This window comes from Ilyonectria robusta (assembly GCF_021365365.1).
Source record: "Ilyonectria robusta strain PMI_751 chromosome Unknown BGZ61scaffold_22, whole genome shotgun sequence".
NCBI classification, from domain to species: Eukaryota; Fungi; Ascomycota; class Sordariomycetes; order Hypocreales; family Nectriaceae; genus Ilyonectria; species Ilyonectria robusta.
The window spans coordinates 26,172-51,124 of NW_025764456.1; the positions used below are offsets into that span (position 1 = coordinate 26,172).

The 24,953-nt window shown below is 49.7% G+C and overlaps 11 protein-coding genes across 11 annotated transcripts; 3 read left to right on the plus strand and 8 right to left on the minus strand.

Moving 5' to 3' along the window:
- Positions 1–288: 288 nt before the first annotated feature.
- On the minus strand, positions 289–564 carry BGZ61DRAFT_362176 (ankyrin repeat-containing domain protein; the record flags this gene model as incomplete). The annotated part of the gene is made up of 1 exon (XM_046241338.1): positions 289–564. A coding segment is annotated over one exon (276 nt), but the record flags the coding sequence as incomplete, so codon positions are not given.
- A 223-nt stretch (positions 565–787) lies between these two features.
- BGZ61DRAFT_482512 (uncharacterized protein) lies at positions 788–1,388 on the minus strand (the record flags this gene model as incomplete). The annotated part of the gene is made up of 2 exons (XM_046249405.1): positions 788–842; positions 913–1,388. 2 exons carry the CDS (start codon positions 1,386–1,388, stop codon positions 788–790), a joined length of 531 nt encoding a protein of 176 aa, XP_046099149.1.
- Positions 1,389–3,647: 2,259 nt separating this feature from the next.
- On the plus strand, positions 3,648–5,645 carry BGZ61DRAFT_521264 (major facilitator superfamily domain-containing protein; the record flags this gene model as incomplete). The annotated part of the gene is made up of 4 exons (XM_046252485.1): positions 3,648–3,858; positions 3,905–4,216; positions 4,263–4,884; positions 4,932–5,645. The coding sequence occupies 4 exons, from the start codon at positions 3,648–3,650 to the stop codon at positions 5,215–5,217; spliced, it is 1,431 nt and encodes a 476-aa protein (XP_046099150.1). The 3' UTR covers positions 5,218–5,645.
- Positions 5,646–6,386: 741 nt separating this feature from the next.
- On the plus strand, positions 6,387–7,570 carry BGZ61DRAFT_536826 (uncharacterized protein; the record flags this gene model as incomplete). The annotated part of the gene is made up of 4 exons (XM_046254461.1): positions 6,387–6,776; positions 6,824–7,040; positions 7,093–7,272; positions 7,329–7,570. 4 exons carry the CDS (start codon positions 6,387–6,389, stop codon positions 7,568–7,570), a joined length of 1,029 nt encoding a protein of 342 aa, XP_046099151.1.
- A 561-nt stretch (positions 7,571–8,131) lies between these two features.
- Positions 8,132–8,923, minus strand: BGZ61DRAFT_536827 (uncharacterized protein; the record flags this gene model as incomplete). The annotated part of the gene is made up of 1 exon (XM_046254462.1): positions 8,132–8,923. One exon carries the CDS (start codon positions 8,921–8,923, stop codon positions 8,132–8,134), a length of 792 nt encoding a protein of 263 aa, XP_046099152.1.
- A 110-nt stretch (positions 8,924–9,033) lies between these two features.
- Positions 9,034–10,146, minus strand: BGZ61DRAFT_536828 (uncharacterized protein; the record flags this gene model as incomplete). The annotated part of the gene is made up of 1 exon (XM_046254463.1): positions 9,034–10,146. One exon carries the CDS (start codon positions 10,144–10,146, stop codon positions 9,034–9,036), a length of 1,113 nt encoding a protein of 370 aa, XP_046099153.1.
- Positions 10,147–12,544: 2,398 nt separating this feature from the next.
- BGZ61DRAFT_482516 (uncharacterized protein) lies at positions 12,545–13,595 on the minus strand (the record flags this gene model as incomplete). The annotated part of the gene is made up of 3 exons (XM_046249406.1): positions 12,545–13,008; positions 13,073–13,274; positions 13,533–13,595. The coding sequence occupies 3 exons, from the start codon at positions 13,593–13,595 to the stop codon at positions 12,545–12,547; spliced, it is 729 nt and encodes a 242-aa protein (XP_046099154.1).
- A 560-nt stretch (positions 13,596–14,155) lies between these two features.
- On the minus strand, positions 14,156–15,691 carry BGZ61DRAFT_458991 (uncharacterized protein). The gene has a single exon (XM_046246830.1). The coding sequence runs from the start codon at positions 15,666–15,668 to the stop codon at positions 14,376–14,378; it is 1,293 nt and encodes a 430-aa protein (XP_046099155.1). The 5' UTR covers positions 15,669–15,691; the 3' UTR covers positions 14,156–14,375.
- Positions 15,692–18,131: 2,440 nt separating this feature from the next.
- BGZ61DRAFT_362476 (uncharacterized protein) lies at positions 18,132–19,517 on the plus strand (the record flags this gene model as incomplete). The annotated part of the gene is made up of 4 exons (XM_046241367.1): positions 18,132–18,284; positions 18,368–18,734; positions 18,796–18,990; positions 19,102–19,517. The coding sequence occupies 4 exons, from the start codon at positions 18,132–18,134 to the stop codon at positions 19,515–19,517; spliced, it is 1,131 nt and encodes a 376-aa protein (XP_046099156.1).
- Positions 19,518–21,263: 1,746 nt separating this feature from the next.
- Positions 21,264–22,736, minus strand: BGZ61DRAFT_536831 (uncharacterized protein; the record flags this gene model as incomplete). The annotated part of the gene is made up of 4 exons (XM_046254464.1): positions 21,264–22,032; positions 22,092–22,326; positions 22,416–22,459; positions 22,528–22,736. The coding sequence occupies 4 exons, from the start codon at positions 22,734–22,736 to the stop codon at positions 21,264–21,266; spliced, it is 1,257 nt and encodes a 418-aa protein (XP_046099157.1).
- A 1,473-nt stretch (positions 22,737–24,209) lies between these two features.
- On the minus strand, positions 24,210–24,797 carry BGZ61DRAFT_482521 (uncharacterized protein; the record flags this gene model as incomplete). Its single annotated transcript, XM_046249407.1, has 1 exon — positions 24,210–24,797. One exon carries the CDS (start codon positions 24,795–24,797, stop codon positions 24,210–24,212), a length of 588 nt encoding a protein of 195 aa, XP_046099158.1.
- Positions 24,798–24,953: the final 156 nt, after the last annotated feature.

The following is a 24,953-nucleotide window of genomic DNA, read 5'->3' on the forward strand; positions in this document are numbered from 1 at the left end:
AAATGTCAAGAAGTTCGAATACTCCGTGGTGCTGTTAATTTTATGACCAATCAAATCACGTGCAAAAAATCTAAAATATTACCATTCGCAGAGCGCACTATTACTAATCGCGTGGTATTTCTATGACCCCACCTTCCAGCTGTAATATTAAGAACTTCTGAACTTATATAATCTGGGTCACCATAGGTCATGAGAATTCTCTGAATCTAAAAAATACTCCTTAATGAGCGCACTTTCAACTGTGCCAATAGCATCAAATGTGGTTTCCCCTTTGTTGTTAGTAATTCGCTAGTTGGAACTTGCGGCCAGCAACACTTCGACAGCTTCCGGTTGCATGTTGCGAGCCGCAAGGTGCAACGGGGTCTCGCCCTGGTACGACTGAACATCGAGAGCGGCGCCCGCGGCAATCGGAATCGCCATTGTCGTTAAGTTGCCCTTCTGCGCAGCTAGGTGAAGAGGTGTTTTCCCCTTGGTGATATCGTCGATCGGCACTCCCATCTCAAGGAGCCGGGAGACTAAAAGTGTTCCCCCTGCGATGACGCGAAATGCAGCGGGTTCCAGCCCTCGTTTGTGACATCCAAGATATTTGCCCCATACTTAATGAGTAGCATTGCACAGTCTTCATGGCCAGCCCAAGCAGAGGTGTGTAATGGTGTCCAACCTTGAGTTGTTGCCTTTTGTGCACGAGCACCTCGGCTGAACAGCAGCTCAGTAACGACGGATTGCCGTAAAAGCAAGCACAGTGCAAGGGCGTCTCCCCTTCTCCTATATATTTAGCGTAGAGACGTCATTGGTCTTTCTGGGAGGCGAATTCCTTAACCTCACAGAACAAACTGTGAATGCTAGAGTCGAATTTCAGTAAGGATACTCTCTCACTCACCATGCCGCCAAAAAGCTGTGTCTTCAACTTACAACCGAGTAGCCCCGTCTGCCCATGTCGTCCACTCAACTTCTTCTTGTGCACAGTTGGCATCGTATCCATTCTCTAGAAGATATTTTGCAATTTGAACACTCCCCTTACGGCAGGCGAGGATTAACAAGTTCTCTCCACCGTAGGAGGGCTGACACGCACCCCGCTCCATGAGGAAGACAAACATGTCCATGCTTCCCATTACGATTGAGAGTCCAAGTGGTGTGCTTCCTTGGCTATCTTGGGTGTTCAATCGCGCTTCGAGCTCACCTTCCTGTTCAAGTTGGCGAGCAACTGAAGGAATGTTGAGATATGCAGCCATACGGAGCAGGTTGAAGTCTTGTGGCGCTGTCAAGGCGGCTTTTCTTGTTGTGTTGGGGTAATAGGACAGCCACAAATTCTTTCGAATGGCCGATCCTTTTTTGAAAAAGACTAAGGAAAGGTTGACAGTATGTTGCATCTGACAGGAAGGGTGCATTGTGATGTGAATAGAAGCTCTTGATTTCTAGCTAAGGGACGGGCCTAGAGCCCGTCTTTTATACATAATGAAGACAGCTGCTGCCGGAGGCGGCAGTCCGTCGCCGCCGCACAGGGGCCGGGGCCCTGTGGGTCCTAGGGACCGGGATCGCGGTCACAGGGCCGGCGATGTGGTCTGATGATAGTTGTGACATTATATCTATATATTTCCAAATTACTAGTAAATTATTAACAGTAATAATATCGACGAAGATAAGTACTCCTAGTTTAAGATGAGTTATTGGACTGATAATAGTAGCTAATACTAGACGGTTCCATACTCGATTAAGAGCTTTGCTATTAACTCGGCGGCGGATTATAACGATATATATAGGTAATGCGAGCTATGGGTGTATAAGGGAGCTGCGGCGAGGTTTGGCAATTATATTTCTATAACCGTCCCTGTCATAGTATGCATAGCAGCTTTCTTCCTCGCGCTATAGTTTGAATTCGGTTATATAGTAAGGTAAAAGTCTAGGCTGTTGGATGTAAGAGGAGTGCGCCATTGATAGATTACACTTTTCCCTGCTCAACCCTCCGTACAGCAATAGTTAATAATTGGACAAAGTCCTCCCTGACCCTGTCACGAAGGAGCATGCAATCTCAACGACTGTAATGCGGTGAGTTGCGCTTCGGGGGTCTTAATTCCATTCGCCGCGCGGAATATAATGACAAACAACGTTTTTGAACGTGACGTATGGTAAATATGCAGTACAGGTAAGAACTCCAACTTATCCCCCCCCTCTAAATTTGACGAAACGGCACGTCAAACGTACTTTGCAGTAGAGCGGGCTTGCGGCGTTTTGTCGGAGTTTGAAAGTTCATGCGTTCTGCGAGCACATAAACAAGGCAGGTCACAATTAACAAGTACAGGACTTAAGGTCGCGATAACACTATGTTAAGCAACCGAGCACATCACACAAAGACTTTCATTTCGACTTTCTGAAAAAAAAACAAGCACTTCTAAAACATAATCGCTACAAGTCTGCCTACAATGCCTCCTTTTTTCCAACCATCAGTTCCCTCTCTTCCTCCTGGCATCCACCTGTCCGACAAGACCGCTATTGTGACCGGCAGTACAGCAGGGAATGGACTCGAAATCTGCCGACAGCTTCTCAGTTACGACTTGTCCAACCTCGTTATGACTATACGCAACATATCGAAGGGCGAGGTAATTCGTGAAGCTCTTCTCTCAGGCCCAGCTATTCATTCAACCAACTAAAACGCTGCCATCAAAGTTCTGGAACTTGATACAGAGAACTACACAAGCGTACAGCGCTTTGTGTCCACATTTGTAACCACATTCAAAGATCTGCATCTACTATTTCAAGCATTGGCTATCTAACGCTGCGGAACCTTCACACAAACAGAAGCGTTTGCATCAGCCGTTAGGCGTAAAAAGAGCAAGATGCTACCTGCATTCTCCTCCCCAATGGCCCGTATTTCAAAACTGTTGGGTAATTCTTAGGGCGGTACTAAACACAGGGACTAGGTCCTGATGACAAGGGATCTAGGAGTGTCAAAAGCGACCGAGCTGTTTTTTTTCTGTTGGTCGACATCCGTTGGACTAGCAAGTGTATAACATCCATTAGTTTCATTATGCTGGTAATCATTCATTTGTAGCATCTATTCCAGATGTCATTATTATCGACCATTTCAGCCTTAATACGTCATTGAAACCAGACACGTCATTTCACAAGAACAAGAGAGAGGCACCAGTATTGTTGTGAAGCACTGGAGAAACTGCTCAGGAATGAGAAAAGTGTCTTGAGTTTTACATGAGATGTAACAATTACCGAGGGCCATGTGCTGCCATAGACTAGGTACGTATAGCGGTGGCTATAGGCTTCCTGGAAAAGCAACCGAGCAAGTCAACCATTGTTTCTTTACAGTAATTATCAAACCTTCTGTCGTACGTTCAGGCATATTACCACTCAAACCTCTAAAATGGGGCAAATAATATGTCGCCATCGACCTTGACTAGCACGAAAGCACCGGACATTGACCAAGAGGAGACTGGTCCACTTAGACCATGTAACGTTGGGCGGAAGATCTACCTTCTAACCCAATCACGGGATGGAATTTATACGGTTATCTCAGTCCATCCACTCCACTCTTGATGGGCGAGACGTGTTTAAAATTTGGACGCATCAAGGTGCCATGGGGAATTCTTCTGTTTGCATTATTGACAAAGTATCTGCTCCCGCGTTGAACAACCATAATGGCGACCGACCACGCCCCCATTGACAGTTCTAGCGATAGAGATCACGGTATTAAGCAGGTGTCTCTCGGAGTCGAGCAGAATATCACGTCAGAGGAGCACGCGAAACCCCTGTCGCGATTCACTCGCTGGTATCGCAGTCCGCTGTTCAACGTCATCGTGGTCGGATTAATCTCCTTCACTCAACCCGGTATCTGGAATGCTCTCAACAGTCAGTCACTTCCACTTATCCACGATCAAATACTGACTAGGCTCAGACACTGGCGCTGGTGGTCAGCAAGAGCCATACCTCGTCAATGGAGCCAGCTCTCTCACATTTGGTATCATGGTCTTTGGCTGCTCCCTGTTTGGAATTCTTGCCAACAAAATCGGCCTCAAGACTGTTCTCATTCTCGGCACCCTGGGCTACGCTCCTTACTCAGCGGCTCTTTACACCAACAACCGCTATGGGGTTGAATGGTTCGTTCTTTTTGGGGGTGCCACTTGTGGAATTGCGGCGTCCGCATTATGGGCGTCTGAAGGGGCCATTGCTCTAGGATACGCTGATGTCAAAGATCGTGGAAAGTTCAGTAAGTGCATCCTACTCCCCGTGGTGATCTATACTGACCCCGATAGCCGGCATCTGGCTCGGACTGCGTGAACTCGGTCAACTCATCGGCTCTTCTATCCAACTGTCTCTCAACGTCAAGTCAGGACAGCGAGGTCGTGTCGGATATAACACCTACCTTGTTCTCATCGCTCTTCAATGCCTTGGTCTTCCCCTTGCTCTTCTGATATCCCCACCGGAAAAAGTCATCCGTCCTGATGGCTCAAAGCTCCCACACACCAAAACGAACAAGAGCATCAAGGACCAGTTCAAGAAGTGGTTTGTGCTGTTGAAGCGAAAGCAATTTTACCTTCTCGTTCCCATTCTTGTCGGCTTCAACTGGAACAGCACGTACCTTGGCCTATACCTTGTCAACTACTTCTCCGTCCGCTCTCGTGCTCTGGCCTCGTTGACTTCCGGCATCGCCGCCACCTTTGCCAACATTTTCTGGGGATGGTTCTTTGATCTCAAGACTTTTAGCCGACCACAGCTCGCTAGAATCACGTGGTGCTTCTTGGGGATTTTTATGACCGCATTGTTCGGTTGGCAGTTTGCCATGGAGTTGGAGTATCGCAAGGCTGATCCTCCTGTCACCTTGGACTGGGATCTACCCGGATTTGGTCGTGGCTTTGCTGTTCAGGTTCTTCTTCGGTATGGCTCTCTTTTAACGTCCCCAAGGATCTGGCTGACAACAGCAGCTTCATGAACGAATCTCACTACATGTTTGTATACTGGCTTCTCGGAACCTTCTTTGACGATGTCGAGACTCTTACACTTAGCGTTTCTCTCGTTCGATCATTCGAATCTCTTGGATCATGCCTAGCTTTCGGTGTTGGTGCCGCCAAGGTTGCTCCTCTTACCAACCTCATCGTAGCCTTCGCCATGTTTTGCATCTCACTTCCGTCGACCTCGTTCGCCGTGTTCCTTGTACCTGAGCGCCCTGGCGATCATGTCCTTGGAAAGGATGACAGTTCCTCAGAGTAAGAGGGTGCAAGGTACGGAGTGGTTTAGGTCGTCAAGCTGGCGTTGAATAATGACGGCATTGCGGATTGCCGAAAGCAGCAAATTCTTTTTGCGGTTCGCTCTGTGCTGTCACGATTGGTTGATCGAGGCCGGAACAAATGTCCTTTGCTTCATGCACAATCGCACCATGTTTGAAGAAAGATGGTCTGTTCGAAACAGATAGTCTAACTCTGGATCTCCTGTGTACGACATCTATGCAAACTGAAGATTTCGATGTTCATCCGTGGCGGAATTTGTTTGGTTTAACTGCTAAGTGTTGGCTGTGGTTTGGAGCTGGAGATAGGAGCTTATGGCTTGGGCGAGGACCCTCCTGAACAGCAACATATCTGTTCTTAGGAGGAGGCCGCTACTGGCCCTGAGACAAAGAAGATAATTATAGACTTTCTGACATGTGCGAGTTCCTAACGCGTAACTAGACGCCGTTGATGTCCTATATATGTGTTAGTGGGGAGATGCAAATCATTACTCAATATGCTAACCTTAAATAAACTAAATAGCATCACTACAGCAGGTAGAGAGACTATGGATTCTAGATGCTAAAGCAGACGCCTTAGAGTAACTATAATTAACATAAAAGTTACTATAATATGGCTAGCTATACTAGTAATTGTAATAAAATGCTGCATTTCTATCTAATCATCTAAGGCAGGAACTCGTTTACTAAAAAGAAGTAAGTAATTATATTAATATTAAATATTTACTGATAGGCTCAGCCAGCCAGCCACTGCGCTAGAGAAGGAAGTGTGATAAAGTTGGCGGAGTCATATTAAGCTTTTATTAAGTAGTGTTAGTATACAAATAACCAACACCAGTGACGCTTGAAGTTTGAGTCGTCAGTATCCGTCAACCGGTGAAATTTGTAAAAAAAGGATTTATCACCCCTGTTAGCCGAACTGTTGAGGTTAGGTACGATAAGGATCGACACCCTCAATTGCCGATTGTGCTACTTGATTTCCAAGTTTTTAACGTTTGGCTCCTGTTCAAAGTGGAGACGAGATCACCGGTCCAAACTATGTTCGGGGCATCGTCGCCCGAATGCAACATGAAACATAGCATAAAAGGGCCGGTTCGTCGGCAAGTGAGAGATGCTCTACCGGTCTCAAATACATAGAGACGCCAAACCCGTGAACATGAGGAGCAAGCCTCGATATCTTTTGGCTAGCCTAGCAGCTCTTGTCCAACTAGCCCGAGTAGTTGAGGGCAAAGACCTAACATCCTACGTCAACCCATTCCTAGGCACTGAAGGCCCAACCCCGGGATCGGCATATCAAGGCAGAAATGTCTTTCCGGGAGCTACACTTCCATTTGGGGCAGTCAAAGTCGGCATTGACACGACTAGGTGGGACACAAGGTATCAAGCTAACGCAGGCTACACCCCGGAGGGCAACGTCACCGCCATCACGATACTGCACGTGAGCGGAACAGGAGGTGCTCCGACGTATGGTTTGATCCCTCAGATGCCCCTCACATCAATTGAGGGTGTCAATGTGCTCGACAACTTGACCTATATGCAACAGAGGGTCGGTCACGACGTTGCCAGGTCGGCTATTACAGAACAGGGCTGAAGAATGGCATTACGGCCGAGATGAGTGCCAGTCAGCATGTCGGGATTATGAAATACCAATTCCCGGACAACGAGGACCGGAACGTACTCGTTGATATCAGCCACTATCTCCCCACGCGGGGAAAGGAGACGCAATGGTACAGCAACGGAGAGTTGGAGCGCAGCCCAGACGGAACTTGGTACAGCGGTTACGGCATCTACAGAGAAGGCTGGGCTCTCGGTAGGTAGCCAGATCGAAATTTCCGGGGATGCAGACATGCTAAACCTTGCAGGCGGTGATTTCAAGATTTACTTTTGTGGGCGATTCAATGCTGCTCACTCTAATGTCCAGCTCTTTTCTGGCATGTATACAGATCCGTACTGGCCAAACACCACAAATGTCAAGCCAGAGTCCACCGAGAATGAGTGGATAAAAGGTGGTGTTTACGGATGCCAATACGCTGACAGAATTGGTGCGCTCTTTGCCTTTGCGCCAAACGTAGCCACAACCACAACGGCCGTGTCCAAGGAGGCTCCAACTCGGACAATATACTCGCAGACGCCTACGTCACGAACCTTGATCAAGACAGCGGCTACAACGCCATGCGAACCAATGCCGAGCTGCAACCGTACAACAACTTTGACTTCAATGACCCAACAGGGAGTACAAAGGAGGGAAGGGGTGCACTAGATGACTGGAAGAAATACGGTCACGTCAGTACAAATTTTTCATCACCATCTTGTTTAATGGACATAAAATTTCCAGGGTAAGTATTGAAGGAGTTACATGATGTTTAGACATGCGGAACGTACCTTGTAAGACGTTCTGTAGTGGTGACGATGTCATAAAGGGTGGGTGGTATTACTGTTGACGCCACGAGGGTTACAGGTGCAGATATATAGCAGGCGATTGATTGCTAATCTACGTATCGCAAGGGTTGCTCGCGTTTGTTGGTAGTTGGATTGCACAAACAAGAGTTTTGTGCCAGGTGAAACAGACAGTTCCGGCGACTGCTCAATCAATATCAATTGTCTCGATGACCTAGTCTACAACAAAACGAGAAGAAAGAAAAAACGGACAAAACAAAGACAGACGAACAAAGACAGACAAAGAAACAAAGACGGACAGAGACAAAAAAGGGGGGCAGTTCAAAGCCGGGCCCAGGCTGCCAAAACCAGCTCGAACCAGATGACTGGGAGCAACACCACCAAGGTCGCCACGGCCACCCAACCGGCCGGGGATCCATCCACTCGCCATATAACCATGGCCAAGACGGTCAAGAGGACCGCCACCGCCAGCCACCGCCGCATGCCCAGACCCGCGACGTCTTCCTATCGTTCGTGGAGTGGGCCGTGGAGGCTACCATTGCCCCTCTGGTAGGAGACGAGAGACTGCACCGTGGCTGCCCCTGCCATGGCGTTGCTGAGGAGGAGGAGGGACTGGGACCACCTCCATCCACCTGTCTCGGTCGGTGGCTCGCTTAGGTCGGTGGCGTAAAGCCCGGCGACATTGGCCCCGATGACGCCCACGGCAAAAGACGCAAATGCGAGCCCATTAGTCGACAGCTCGCTGGGCTGGTGAGGCTGGTCCTGGTCACCGGAGGGGGAGTCTGGGGGCGCTGGAGGGTCGGGCGTCCCCTCGCAAGAGATTGGTGTCGAAACTCGGGGAGTGGGAGCGGGAGCGGGGGTGTCGGGCGGAGGGCCGGAGCCCGGAAGGGAGGAGGACGCTGGGTCGGGGCCCAGCACGAGCGGAAACGCAGGGCCAGAGCCCGGGACAGTTGAAGTATTGGGGCCGGAGCCCGGGACAGGCGAAAGATCGGGGCCGGAGCCCGGAAGCAAGGGAGACGGACGGCCAGAGCCCGCAACCGAGACAGACGCGCGGCCGGAAGAAAAGGCGGGGCCGGCCACCGAACCGGCCGGGGGGCGGGGGCGGGGGCGGAGGCGGGGCCGGGAGGGGGAAGGTTGCCGAGACCCTGTTGGAGACGCGGCGGGGATGGGCACCCGACGTCTCGAAGACACCGTTGAAGCGGCGTAGCCAAAAGTTCGCCCCGTGGTGGGCACAGGCACAGGCGCGGCGGTGGGCGGAGGGGGGACAGGCGGTGCCGTCGAGTCATCTGAGGCCATTGTGTGTGTGCGTGTGTGCGTGTGCGTGTGGTTGTCGAGAAGAGAGAAACAAAGAGAGAGAGAGAGACGAATCGTTTGTTTGTTGACATGTCGAGTTCCCTCCTCCCCAGTCAACACTGACTCCGAGGCACACGAAGAAGCTTCGATCCTTCGAACCTGCTCCAAATCTCACCCGACGGTCCATCACGGGGGACAACCTTGTAACCTGGGATACGGCTGAGATGCGACTTCCAAACACGGTCCTCGACGTCTTTCCCGCATCCTAGGTCCTTCCATGAGGTGAGGGTAATCGTGGTTAAACCTCCCACAAGGTTCCTTCGGCCGATGGCATAGTCGGTATAGCACACCCGGCATGAGTAAACCTTGCGCAGGACGCTGGCCACAGGCTGTTGACACAGGCCTTCAAATCGAGGATATTCGCATTGCTCGGGATGCGTCCATAGACACACGTGCTGGGGCCACGTCTTCAGAGTCGGATCGAAGAGGAAATCGACCGTGTCTGCCCACTTGACGTGCTCGCAGCAAGTAGTAAATTGCTCGAGACGAGCCAACATCCTCTGAAGTTTCGGTACGCTACAAAGAGAGGCGGACCTGATAGATTCAGGGTAGAGGCAGTTCTCTTTTCGGACTAGAAAATGCCCGTCTACAACTCGTACCGTGTGTGTCGTGGCAAGTCTGCACTCACTACTTCCGTAAACCCAGCGAACCGTTTTGTAAATCATGTGTGACTTATAGTATAAGGCCTGGTGTCGAATGCTTCTGGTCACTGCCGCCACCATGTCGAAGTGCATGCCGACCGGGAGGTTGCGCGACGCCGTACTTTCTTGGATCCATTTGTTTCCGTAGTAATAGCAAGGACGGGCAGCTTCTGTCTCGTTCGAAGTCGGGCCGTCGGTCAATCGCGGAAGATGGAAGCGACGACATATAGAACACAGGATGTCCATCAGATAAACCCCGTCTCGCTCCAGGCGTCCAAGGAGTTCGAAACGCATCGGCTCTTCAAGTTGCAGCGTTTCTGTGCCCATCATATACAGCAGCCGTCGGCTCGAAAGCGCCAGGGCGGCTTGGTCGACCTCGTCGAGATACATGCTGATCTCAAGGACTGTTTCGGTAGGGACATTGGAAAAGATTTCATTCCCGCTCAGCCTTGGACGGGGGGGCTTGTAGATGCTCAAGCGACAGTTCTCCATTAGGCGGCTGAGGAACTCTCGCAGCCATGGCATCGTGGGTTCCGATATTGTGGTTTGGGGGGCAAAGGTTTTGGAATACCCAGAGTGTCACTCTTCGCTCTGCATTGACAATCCTTGCGACGAAAAGGAGGAAAGAGAGTGCGAACAGGGAGACCCTTGGATAAGTTCAAAAAAATGGCCATGCTCAGAGCTTATTTTGACTCTTCGCGCAGAACTCAACTGGTCGTCTGCCTCACCTTGAGGGTCCATGTCCGCCTACATGCAGATGGTGACTCAACCCCACCATGATGAGGCCTGAAACATTCAAGTACCGTCTCGCGATCAATCTCAGACAGCGCCATCCACGTTTTGGCGAGGACAGAGCCTTGTATACTCTCCATAACAATGTAGGCGCGGTTATTGCAGACGAACGAGCAGTGCACTCGCGGTACGGGAATAGTCGTGTTTGTAGAAATGAACTGCATTGTGGCGGCCTCGGTGAGATGAACCCAAGGGCCAGTCCTACTCTGTACTCAATATGCTCTAGATCTACTCTCAATGGGAAAATATCAGGTGAAATAGCGGAACCTCGGGTAGTTTTCTGTAACCAGCTTGCCTATCAGATAGATTCAGTCCGGCGGCTGGCAAATCGGCCCCGCCCTGGAGCTTATAGTTTGGCTTATCCCTTTGTCAGCCTACGTGCGCTGGCAACAGACTTAGTTATGAATGATTCCACGGATTTCTCAATATAAGAGTCAATTTACATGTTCTACTCCATAGAATTACAACTCGATTAGGCTTAAATTTGAATACACTATCATTGTCTTTATCTTGGTTGACTCGATGGTTAAATTCGCTGCAGCTTAAGCATGAAACCAGGCGCATACAATTTATGTCAGTTAGCAGTCTGTGAACGATAGCTGACATTTAGGCGCTCTTTGAGCTTCTAGGCCATAAGTAGAGACTTGAGTGACGCACTCGTGGCCGACTGATTGCGTTAACGCAAAGTCCTCAGCATTCAGGACGTCTTAGGCCGGTGTAGAGTCGCAACCTTTCAGCCTTGACATACTTTCGAGCTCACTCCATCGGTGTATCAACTTTGCCTGAAGTCATCGAGGATCATCTGGTTCAGCCGGATTATAAAGCTTAACAGTGCTTCTCGCGAGTTTAACCCATTCCTTGGCGTCGTATAAGTCAAAGAAGCAGGCGTCAGCTAGGTAATGAAGCTTACATTCATCCCTGATTCTTGTTAACTGATGTTAAATATTAGGTTCCGAGGTCATTTAAACACGTACAAATCCAAGTTTCGTCTTCTTTCCAGCTCTTCTATTGCTTGAAGTCGTGGAGGGATGCAACAGAAAATATAACGAAAGCTCTCAGAGATTCCGTTAGATACGGAATAAATCGCCTTTGCGGGCCGGGAACATTGAAATGGCGAGATTTCCGATACTCAGGCATGTCGAGGTAGCATACATTCGCTAAAGATTAAAAACACTGAAGTTTGAGGTGATCGTAGAAAACCCCACCCGTGTTAAGACTTGTGGGCGATCTCAGGTCTTTAAACTCCTTTAAAGGCCACGGGAGTTCTGCCAGAGACTTGAGAGGTGTCTTGAAACACTGAAATGCGGCACTTCTTTGCTTCAATCTGATGCATTCTGCCTGTATAGCGAATACAGTAAAGGCCTCAACACTGAAAAATGACATAAACATACTCTCATCTAGATCTGGGAAGAAAGGTAAGACGTTCTTCTTGGCTAGGTCGCCAAGAAATATAAAGCTTGCGAGTTATTAGCTAATATCGTAAGGAAGAATCAGTTGTTCACCCATACTTAGAAAGGGCCAAGTTTGTTGTAGCAACATCTGGAGACTGGTCCGCCGGAAGTTTCGCTTTCAGTTTATCTAGGCCTCCATAACGGCTAGGACAAAGAATGAATAAAGTTCTGGTCCTGAGATAAGAACGCTCCCCGAGCATATTCCGTAAACGCAACCGTAGCTTCATCCAAGTGGTTCAATGCTTTATAAATTTTAACCTGGTACTAAAAACAAAGAGTGGCCAGTAGAAGGATACGAATTCGACAAATAGCTAAAGGCGAATAAGTGTAGACGTCGTTCAAGGACGTTGCGATCCGGTATTGTAATGTTTCTATTCTATCGTCCTTATCTTCCTGATATCTTAGCTCGCGTAGGGAGAGGTTCATGCGAGGGTCTATGCGATGATACCAGTGTAGCCAGCCTCCGTCTTTCGTCAATCGGGTCAAGCGTGCTGGGAACTGCTTGGTTGTTGAGTAGGTGAGAGAGGATGGACAAGACAAACACGCCGCAGTTGACACCGTCGGCTTGCTAAGGACAACCAAGCTTGAAGCTACAATCAGTATAGATAGGAGGAGAGACACAGACGGCAGGCACGTACCATGGCACGAAAACGAAGCTCAGAGGGGGGCTTCAGCTCATGCTATAAGACATCGAAGCTTGCCTTGACGAGATTATCGCGATGGGAGCTATGTAGGGAGTCGTAGTGTTCCAGCACTCGACTGCCCGGGCGTAGAACAGCGAGGCTCCAGTTCGGTGAGCTGGATGGATGGTGGAGGGGGATGTAAACGTCTTGTCCACCCACAGAGCGCGGGAGATTTGTGCGGATGCGCATCTCTTGCAAGCCTGGCGTCCACCAGAGAGGGTCGAGGATTTTGGCAGCGGGTCTGAGGCTGGTTTTGGCGACAAGACCAGCAATGAGCTGGAGGACATCGTGGATGAGTCGCGTGTTGGGGTCGGACAATTGTTTTTGGGCTTTGCTGAAGATGTGGGTGCTGCTGTGTATAGGTGGCAGAGGCACCTGAGTCTTGGTCTCGAGAGTCTGACTCTCGAGTAGATCGAGGCCACCAGTGTCGTCGTCATCGATACGAGGAACCGTGTCGTCATCTACACGAGGCTCGTCAGCAAATTTTCGGTTTCAAGGTTCGCAGATTCGCGAGGAATGGCATACCATCATCGTCATGATATCCGTCGGGATATCCAGGCAGGGCCACCGAGTCGGCGAGAGTCGAAATGTCGCATCGCTCCAATAGGTCGTCGCCATGAGCTAGAGACTCGGCCAGATCTCGTCGCAGAGTTGACGGCAGAGTTGACGGGCAATAGCGATGGCCGACTTCGGGGGGAGGTGAAGAGCCAAGAATGTTTCCATGACGCTATGAAGGTTCGATAATATATCTATACAGACCAAATTTGCCAAAGCAGTATTGGGTTTTCAGCTTGGCAACAAGATATGAAATCAACGACTAGGTAGTTAGGGATTGTCAGGCGAGCGAGCAGGTGGACGGATCTGGTATTCGCTTTGGACTGCCTTTAAAACCGAGGACTAAGTTATGAGGTAGTTGGAAAAACACAACCCAAGTGGCATGAAGAGGCCGACGCTACTTCAGGTGGTTGGACTTCTTCCGTCGCACCTCATATGTCTGAGTCTTTGCACTACTGAGGTCCAGGACATTATAATCAACTTGCCGAGTCATTTTCACAATGTCCAAGGATTCCAAGCTGGCTGATGCCAAACGCCAAGATGTCGCCCGCATACTGTGGCATGCACGTGAATTATTTGAAGAAAATACATTAGAATCCGTGGATCACATCATGTTGGTTGTGCCATTACTGAAACCGAACCCCGCTACCACAACGTACATAGTTTCAAGTAACGGCTGAGGTGAACTTGACAAGAACCAAGATATCCCGGGCTGGATGGCTTAGTATGATAGCTCTCATGATCAAGACCTAGGTTGGTCTCGGTGTTCTTTTAATGCCTGCCGTCTTCGTAGCTATTGTCGCAATAATCAACTTCATCGTTGCTAGCATCCGGACATTGAGCAACTCTAGCCCTGGGCTTTCCCGTGCAGCCTCTCGCCCTCTTCTTGTACACAGGCTGATAACTCTTGTGTGAACTGCGACTTAGGCCCCGTGTTGAGAGACCGAGTGGCCCCCAACTGGGCTAGCTGGGAACTGCTTAATCAGGATGACTTCACCGGAATACTAGAGGCTTGTAAGCCCCTCGGCCGCAAAATCGTTAATCTTATCAGGGCCAGAGCCGAATCGTCCCTTCTAACAGTCGATTCCAGGACCAGATCATAGAGAAGAGGGTCCAACTCATCGTTCTGGAATAAAGAAATAGGGTCACCCATCTCGATTGTAGTGCATAATGGTACATGGTTGTCACGTAATAAATAGCGAGACCGTGTAAAGATGAGCAACCTAAGACTCGCTTCGCCATAACGAAGCTCCTACTAGAGATCTCACTCTCATCATATCCAACACCTTACGCCCTCCCACATCGGGTTGACTTGATCTTCCTCGAAAGCCTCGCTGTCCATCCTGGCCAGGGCCCGGCGAATAGCCAGCCATGTATATCCGTTGTTGTCAATACCAACTTGGTGAGAATGACTCATGACCCTTTCTACCCACGCGTTGCAAAATGCGTCCTGCTCCTGTCTTAACCCCTCGGCGAATTGTCCAACCTCTTCAAGGGCTTCCTCCTCTTTACATAAGAGTTCCCATACGAAACGTACGGCAACATCCAACTTGACGCGCACCACCGTTTCTTCTCCATTATTATGATAGTCCCCACGGTTAACATTTAATGCTAGTCCAGCGTCGAATAGGGGTAAGAAACTGATGGGAGAGTGAAGGTGCGCCTCACCACCTGTCTTGACTAATAGCACAGTACAGCGTGATAAGCACCGGTTATGGATGCCTTCGAGGTAGAGATTTGGATCATCGTGATCTCGTTCGATAGGGTCTGGCTCTCGAGGCTCTGCTAGAGCCTGACTGTCAACAACTATATATAGCGCACGGAATAGATGGCGTAAGATATAGCCGCTGTCTCGCCACGATTGTATCTTTCTGCTGGGGATCGGCTCGAAGAAAAGTGGTCGTGATGTTGTTGGCCTTGTTGCTGGATAGAAATCGACAAGATCGTCTAAGCGAACTGATAGTCGTTGACAAATCCTGTGATGGAAGGCTGAAAGCTGTTTTAGGTTTTGAGGTCCGTTCTTGCTGATCTGTACCGCTTTGGCGAAGAAGCTGCCTCGTTGAAAGGGCGGCCGCCCATGGTGCAGATGTAACCACTCTCGGTAGATGTAGCGAGCGATCTTGGCACTATAGGAGCCACTAACCGATTGCGTTTCGAAGTATACTATTAGCTCTTTATTCAAGAACTGATAGACTCTCTTTGGCTGAATGATTTGGTGTCGCTTATCGACACAGGTCATGCTTGCATCTCGACGCCACTCGATTTTGTAGTCGTCTTCGTGGCGTAAGTATAGGGCCGTTACTTCAAAGAAGATATGTCGTAACTCTTGCCGGATGAGATTCGGCATTTCTTCTGGCAAAGAGTGTAACGAAGGTGTTTCGAGATACCTCGGATCATAATCAAAATTCTCTCGTTTATGTGTTTCTTCGTCGGGTATAGTTGGATCCCCAATCGTTGAGATGCGTGTAGTGAGATAGGGAGATAGGATAGAAAACGATTGCCATGGTATCGATGTGATATCTTGTGTCGCGTCCTTGGCACTCGACTTGAGCGAGCTGTTCGACATTGCGCTTGAAGCCTTGAGGCGGTGATGAAAGTGGGAAGATGACTAGGGGCGGGCCAGGAGGACTGAGAGCCACTTTATACCCCCTGGTCAGGTCGCGATGAGTCACATAAGCAGGCAAGGTTTGCGATTGAACTTTGTTTCTCTAATGCACTCACTACCTTTGTGACCTTTGTGATTGCCTACAAAGGTAAAGTGCATCATCAATCATCCAAGTTCGGTTCCTGCCATCGAGGTTCGTAGGGAACCATCGAGGTTCGTAGGTAATGATTTCATCTTCCCAACTTTAGTTGGCCGTGAACTCTAAAGCAACCACCTTCTCTGTCGTGTGTGTTTCCCTCTCAAGACAAGCCAGCCAACCTTCTGTCACGGTCGTGTAATCGTTTGTTCTATTGTTTTCATCGATGGTACATTGTTCTCCGCCCTGGGAGGGTAACGGACCGCTATCAACTGATACAATCTCGCCGGTGACGGCCCGGTAGTGGATACTTTTGAGGCTGATTCGCCGGTTGATAAAGTCGAATGCAAACCTGGGATTCATTTTGCTGTGCACCTCGGCCTCCTCTCTGGCAATCCCATTCCTGGCAAACATGCTGAACTTAGCCTCGACATTCGACCATTGACTCCTCAAAGTGTGAGTGATGTACATAGACCGATCGAACCATCTCGAGTACACCAGCCGAGTAAGCACCCGTCAGCTGCAACTCGATATTATTCTTGCCCTTCGGTCTAATCTCTAGGGTAGGAGGTATTTTGAACGGTAGCTTTTCGGAGTCGGTCACAAATAAGTCCAAATGTTCAGCGTTATCGATAATCCAGATATCCATCTTGCGCAGGGTGAGAGCAGACGCAGTCGGCTTGGTTCTTTGATGGACCCTGAAGTAGTCACCCGAGTGGTTCTTAACACTCAGCTTCACTACAGGCAATGCACAGAACTTGCCTGCCTCTGCAGTTGCGGGTGTGAGGAATTTGCGATGCATGAGTGAGTTGTCTCCAAAGGTGTCAATGGCGCCCTAAAGCGGGAGCAGATCGGTACACTCATGCCTATTGAGCTCACCCAGGGTGATGATTGCGGATAAGCCTTGAGAACAAAGGGGGTGATGCAAACAAGCTCCGTCGAAGAGCCGTTAGCAGAAGCGTTGCTTGTCCGCAACGTGTATGGACCCGTCGCTATGTCAAGGTCACAAAGACAGATAGCATCAGAGTCAAGCTGTTTGGACTCCTATGAAAGATTGCAGGGCGAAAGCAGGCTCTTCTGTAAGCGGACAGAAAGGCGGCTGGGCGGCGCTGGATAACAGACAAAGGAGCTCTATCTCGCTGCTGAACTGCTGCAGGCCAGATGTTAGTGATAGCGAGATGTTGTCGAAAACACTGCGTCTTGACGAGGTCCAAGATGTCCTGGAACGTGAGTCCAGATCACCGCATTAGCTGGTTCATAATGCTTGATAAGCCCTTCTCAGAATCCAACAGAGCCATTGTGGCAGCGGCGACAGCCATAGCGGAAGTGATCATAGCAGCAGGCTTTGCGTCATTCCCAGCGGTAATGATCGAAGTCGCAGCGGCTTCAGTGTCTGCTTTCAGCTTGGCTATGAAGGTTGCAGTATTATAACCCCGGAGATCAGCTGCAGTCCAGGGACACCCCTGGTATATCTCTAGGCGTCTATTAGATGAATCCATAAGCAATTCAAAAAGGTATATAGGGTAGAAAGTCTTGCCTGGGACGGCACTATTAAGAATCTGATGCGCTATAAAGGCTAGTAGCAGATAAACCTTCCCGTGAGACCGGGAGAGAGGGAATCTGCCTTAAGCCCTCCTCCTTTAATCCCATAGGACCCCAAAGCCCCCCTACCCATCCCCCGTTTGTTGATGGCAAGGAACTTATGTTACAATACTACCCATCTGACAGAACCTGGTTGTTGCCATGACTCGTAACGGCGCTAGGTGTTGGGCTAAGATGTGAGCCGGGGGATAAATTTGACAACTGCAGCGCTACTGGTAGGGACTGCAGAATGCGTGCAGACCTGGGTTGGTTGACAATGAATGAGACGTTTTATCCTTTGATACATAATAATGACAATTCGATAGAGATATCATCTCCCCTAATATTGTCCAAATCTGATTCCTAGTTGAGCGAGATTCCCAGGCATAAAGACGAGAGTAAATGGGTGTGAACGCCACACCTCTTCAAACCAGGATCCTATGCCACTAAAGAATGGTCATTGGACGGCACAATCCTCTTAAGGTTCAGGAACAGTTGTACCGGTACATAAAAAAAGCCACACTGTGGAGCCATTATAATCCACACGGGGCAATGGCAGATTAGTATTCAAACTTTGCCATGGGGCGGGCCAAAGAGTTCTCCCAGCACAACCCACGGAGATCACTAATCCTTGTTATCCACTCTTTCCCCTCTTCATTTTCCTTTCCTATGCAGGCTGCCAAACTCCCTTTACGTTGGTTGTTGTGATGGTGCAATCTGTGAACCTCGGCCCCACAGTGATCGCAGTGTGCGCTTCCATGACTGTTGCTGCTGCAATTTTTCTGGGCCTTCGCTTGTACTGCAAAATCACCCGCGGGAGGACGTTCTGGTGGGACGATCATGTCCTTATAGCGGCTTGGGTAAGACACTCCAAAACTGACTCCTCTCATATCAGCGCGCAGAGTGACAAGAACACGCGAAACTGAGATTTCCTTACTATCAGACAAGTCTTGCGATTGCCACTGGCCTCGCCGTTTACATCGTCACGCTGGGTTTCGGCAAAGAGATTGAGGACGTTGACCCAGCGAATGTGCCGACTATCATCCTGACGGCAACGATCCTCAGCCTCTTTGCCGTCTTTGCGGCAGCGTGGAGCAAGACGTCCTTTGCGTTGACTTTGATTCGACTCGTCGACAGCTGGATGAAGAAGCTTCTGTGGACAGTTGTCGTGGCGATGAATATTGTTATGAACTTGGTTATTATTTTTTCGTTTGTCAAGTGCACCCCAGTAGGAAAGGTCTGGGACTCGAGTATACCTGGAACATGTTGGGATCCATACGTCACTACTTATTACAATATCTTTGCCGGAGGTGAAATTTTCCCACACTCTGAGTTTTTCTGTGTTGACTGTTCACTGACCACGATGAGCAGCGTTCTCTGGGCTTATCGACGTCTTGCTTTGTATCCTATCATGGTTTATTATATGGAAACTCTCTATGCGGACACGGGAGAAAATTGGCATTGGGATTGCCTTGACTTTTGGTATTTTGTATGCGTCTTCCTCGCATCCACTCTGTTTTTTTGCTGACGCGAGTCCTAGCGCCGCTGTAACTGCAGCCGTCAAATGTGTCAAGATGGTTGACCTCGGTAGCCCTAATCGCACTTGTAAGTGCTCTTGACATATCATCTTTGGTCATTTCAAAGTCTAAGTTCTCACGACATGGCTTTCATTTCCAGACGCTGGCGTGGGAATTATTATGTGGGGTATCACTGAATGTGCCGTCACCATCATGGCGGCATCCATTCCTGTGATGCGCATGCTCTTCCTCAACACCAGGCCACATCTCCGTCGCTCTGACCTAGACCGTCGACGCGGGAGCTTACGCAAACTCAATTTTATCACTATGCGGAGCAAGAAACCATCAGTGACCATGACGACGCCAAGCGACGGTACCCCAGCGGGAGGCATTATATCTGAGCGTGGGGATGTCGAGAATAATCGCATCCCCTTTACCAGGACAGAATCTGATATCCGAGATGAAGTTAACGACGACTGGGTGCGGCATCAACATACAGATAATGGGATTATGGGCGAGGAGTATGAGTTACAGGAATTAGGGTCATCCGCTACTCATGTTCAGCGCCGTTATTAAGTTAATTAAGTTAGGCTTGACCCTCTAACTTGCTTACTGAGTTCATCTCGAGCGGGAAACTTGCTGGATGGCTAAGCTTACCAATCCGGTAAGTTATCCAAGGCGTGACACTGTAAAACCCTACCGCAAGTCTAATTCTCGGGTCAAGGAATTAGCCGGGCTGTTAATTGGGCAGATAGGCTGTCAACGCTCATATATACAGACCTCTGTCCACGTTGTCGATAGTCGATACATGCTCAGCAAGTGCAAGGTCATTGTCGAATAGTGTACCATGCTCCAGTTTTGCAGTCGAGTGCATACATATTTTAGTAGCATGTGCATGAGGCGGCTTCATGCCAAACAGAAACAGCAAAAAGACGAGGTTACAGCACAGGCGCCTCAGCCCTGTAGCCAAGCACACTTAATACTACAGCCAAGGACATGGACGTCAACAAGGGTAGAAACAAGAGCAGTTGGTCTACACCGATAAACTGTTGATGATACGCGTCGAGTCATAACTTTTACAATTACCTTGATGAGCCAGCTGTCCACCAGCGACGTATCAGCGCTCCTACATGCCACCAGGCTCTACAGAGTAATCGACGACAACTTCAGGGAGAGGCTCGAGCTGGTGCCAATCTGGCTGATACCGATATCGATGGTGGGAGTCTCGTGCTGTGACAGGTACAGAAAGGTCCATGATGGCGGTCTGATGAACAGCTATGATAGAACCAACGAGAATGTGAATACCAAGAGAGTGACTTCCTGTGTGTGGACTATGAGCGGAACGGTGACGATAGACTTGGGCGATGTGATGGGAAGTGAACTCGTAACAACAGGCGAGTCTGCCAACGACTACGAGCATTCACTCCCGTGTATGAATCTGATGACGGTACCCTCAGGGTCATGAGATGGATTAGGTCGGTAGTGAGTATGCACATCCAGACCACAATAGTCTAGACATATCGAGTCAAGAATCTTCTGCAACAGGGGGTATGAGGCCATGACTGTGGGTTGGATATGTTAGACATGCAACTTTCAAGGTCTTTGACGGGTACTACTACCGCCTTAACGATCATGATAATGGCCCCCGATGGCCCGTCCGGCAATCTGCACGGGTTTTTGTACCGACTGTATGACCGAGCCAGAGTGCTCCACCAGCAGCATCCCAGACCTCGATCTAAAGTCAATACCATCTCATCAGCTACTTGCTATATCAGACCATCTAGCCACAGCGGCCAGTGTCAGCCGACACCATCATCTTCACCAAGCCCGTTGCTTGGCTCTTATTCAGCCCCCTTCTGCCTATTCGTCATCAGCGACCGGACCGATTCCATGTCAGCAGCAGGCCTCGAGGATAGTCGATATTGCGCCCAGTCATTCGTCCCAAAATCCACGTCTTGTCGACATTGGTGACAAGTGGCCTCGGAGTCGACGAGACGCTTGTAAAGCCCTCATTGTACGGCTTGTACCAAAGAGAGCCAAGTCCTTGCTTTGGTCCCGTTTCCAGATAAAGGGTACGAGTAGAGGTCTCGGCGGCAGATGGCGACGACCGAATAGATTTGTCGCTGCCCTTAGTCAAGTTTCTGCGGACAGAGTAAAACTCATGCCAACCAGGTCGTGCGTCAAGCCTTATATAGTGCCAGGGCATAACCATCCTAGTTGCCCCTAGCTAATGCAAGATTTGCCTCGAGAGCTGTAGGCTCTTGGATGGAGTCTGCGAGTGGAGAGCGAAGAAACGTTTTGTTTCGCAGGGTTTTCGATGCTTCAACTGTCGTCCCTCGTCGGCCTCATGTCAACTCGCTTTTTTGGTCGTTTAACCACCTCATCACGAGCCACGTCCTCAGGCGCCGTGTAATGAGAGTGGTGATGCCTGACTTCCACATTCGTCCTCTCGGCGACGTCTTGACTCTCGCTACGATCAGACTCGGTCGAGACGAACGACTGGACCAGCGCGGGCGGCGTATCGTCGTCGAAGAACTCCCAGCTGCGCTTCCGCCGTCGTCCGCGTGGTGGTTCCCAATCCGAAGCGACAGATACATCATCATCATCTTGGTCCTCTACCAAGAAGTCATAGTCATCCACTGACTGATCTCGCGGCCTCTTCTTGGGACTCGGTGTGCGACTCGACGACCCAAAGACCTGTAGCGCCATGCGAACCTCGGGCGATCTAAGCCTAGCCTCGGTCATCTTGCCCGCCTGGGGGTCGAACAGAAGGACGGCGTACTCGGCCACGCCCTTGAAGAAGCGCATCGTCTTGTCGGAGAAGATGGTCCAGGCGAACCGCGCAAAGACGTGCTCGACGGAGATACCCGAGAGACGGGCGGGAGACCGGTTGTGGTAGAGGGGGATGAGGTCCGGGTTGTCGTCTGGGGAGAAGACGTGGAGAGCGAGAGACCAGGCCTGGTTGGCTGTGTCTTGTTTCGGAACAAAGGTAAAGCGACGGGTATCGAAGAGGTAGTGGAGGTCGCGGCGGAGAGTGATGAGGTTGGTTGCGTCTTCGGTGGGTTGCGTTTCTGAACCTGACTTGACATATCTGAGTATGTTAGCAGGGATATCAACTTGGTCGTAACCTCGACATGCTTGGTAACATACTGATCCATTTTATTTGATGTAAACCACTTCTCGTCTGCCACGGGCACCAGGTGCGCCACCTCGACAGCGCTCGCGTGTCTCGAGATGCGGCACGTCTCATCTCGATCCAGCGCGGCAATTTTCCTCTTGAGCTTCGAACGGGCCGCTTGTGGTATGTTGATGTTGTTCCAGGCGAGAGGGAGGTTTCTATGTGGGAAACGCCAGTGGCTGAAGGAAGGGATGACGGGGTATTTGTCTGTTTAACGAGATCAGTTACAGCTTGCTGAGTATAACAAAACAAAGGTACGAAAGGAAGGGAAAGGATAGGCAATGGGATAGACGGACATGTTGGTCGTTGTTCATCAACAAAATAGTAATATGTCGATCCCCTGAGAACGTCAGTGGTAGACTGGTCGATCTTGACATATCCCCCCCAGCGTCCATCTCGGCTATGTACCCAGAGTGCCAGGTATTGCCCGTGATGATGCCACACGCAACCAGCGCTACCTCAAAGTCGACGCCATCTCCGTCATCGCCATCAATGGCAGCGAAGCGCAGCAGCGCCGGCTCGCTGTCGGGGTACTTGGGGTGTCGGATGTCAACGTAGGAGGGTTCGCCGGCGTCGGTAGTGTTAGGAGGGGGGTCGAGCGGCGGTCGTATGGGCATCGAGAAGAGGAGGAGGAGGAAGCAGGCCGTCAGATTATTAGGGACCGAAGCTCAATGGGTCGACAGGCGGCGATTCGACGATAACGTTGGTGTTTTAATGTGGTGTCTGGGTAATTAAATGTTGATAATGGCCGATGACGGGCTGGGTGGGTTTGTTTATTCGGCGAGCTGGTTTCCACGGCGAGGCCAATGTGCCGCGATTTAGCCGGCAGTGTAGGGTAGACATGGAACCCCACCATCCATGAACAACCCCAGAATGTCTTCGACTCTTCATCATGCAAAACAAAGATAAACCCATCAGGAAATCTGCATGTCCTCAACGCGAAGGAAACCAAAACAGGTGCGATGGCACCGTGGTTGAGTTGGCAGAAGTTTATTTGAGGACCTTGCAACTTTGAAACGGTGTGTTCTGTTTTTATTTGCTGCGAGTTTATGATGGAGCTGGATCAGCTGTTTGACCTCCATTGCCTTGTAAGGACTAACCTTTTCACAATCTCTTATGAAGTCAGCAACCTTGCTAATGGGTTCGATTAATGAGACTTCGGAGACGGGTAGCGATTCATATCCTTAGAATGTGCATTTATTGCTTTTCTTCTCTGGGGTGGTGCTTCAAGTTATTACACCTACGCGCACGACTCGACAATGTGCTTGTGCACGCTGTTAAGCTCCTGAATCAGCCGAACTTGTTCCCGGGGCAGCTTCAGAGCAGTTTCAACATTTAGACAACAACCTGAATTCCTTTCCTGTAAGAGACATTCTCTTCATCCGAGCCTTGTCAAGTCTGAAGCTTGCATCCGCCATGAAACAGTCCATCACGTCCGTCACTGAACTAATCTTAACGATGAAAGGCAGCCAGACGTCGCTGTCGAGAAGCCTACCATCCGTGACGATGTTGACATGGCCATATCCTGAGCTGCTCAACGTGACAAGCTGAAGGAGTCATTCCGATGCACACTTAAATAGCCATTTTAATCGGTTACGATTTGAATTAATAGTGGCATAAATCTGTTTGGAGTTTTCGATGGTCACTGGAGGCTTGGACCCTTCCAGCCAACATACAGCTGGCGTAGGCGTTTCGCCAGCTCCCCTATTCTTGGAGCGTGGATTTTGGATATCATCAGCGGTCGCGTCTGGCGTCGACTTTATATTTTTATTAACCTTGCGTAATTTCTAGCCGTACCTATACAACAGATTGCCTCTCGTTGACACTCACAGCCTGACCATAACTATATCATTTCTCCATTAACATTTTTGTGGTTTTCACCGGATCCAGACATTGTGCCTAGGTAATGGGACTAATACAACATCCGAGAAAGCTCATTGTTTATTGCTAGCCGGCTTGGGAATCATGGGCTTCACTAATATAACCTTTCAATACCAACGCGTCGTCAACCGGACCAACGCAGCTCTATAAAGCCACAGCGGGATGACCAGCAAATAGCAAAACCACAAAAGGCCTGCCATGGTTGCGAATTAGTTGGCAGTTCCAGACTTCTGCATCCAACTGACTGATGCGTATAAGACACCAAACCCAAGTGAGTTCTTGGTCACATTCAAAAGGGTACCGATATCTCCAGCTCGAGCAGGCAGACTGTTAACGGCATACGTCAATAAGACGTTGGCTGATCCCGTCAAGCCAAAAGCCAGCATACCCCATCCAACACAGACTTGGATCCAAGTATGAGGATGCTGTAGCCCATAACCGAGTACAAGGCAACCTGCAGGGCTTACCAGTCCACCGATTATTACGGCTGGTAATCTAACGGCTGGGTCGTGTACTTGTTGGGATTTCTTTTTGTGTCTGTTGAATAACATATCGGCCAAAGCCCCGCCGACGGGGAGCCCGATGAGAAGCCCCGCTAACGGCGCGAGACTGAGAAGTCCAACATACAGGGAGCTCCAGAGCAACGGAGGTGGCGCGTATACCACAGCCAAGATGACGGCGATAATCACAGTCCAGCCTATCGTCAAGCCGAAGACGAGAGTCGTGACAACGACCTGCGGGAGAGCGATGAGTTGCAGTATTCTAACAAATAAAAGCAAAGCTGCCTCCCAATCCATCGAGACAAAATGGGTCGAAAAGGATCTCTTAACCCACTCCTTCCTGAGATTTTAAGATAGAGAACTATTATCGGGAGGATTGAACTCTTATCCAGAGCCTAACGCAAACTTATTAATAGCAGCCTCCGCCTTGGAATCTATATTGCTATCTTCTAC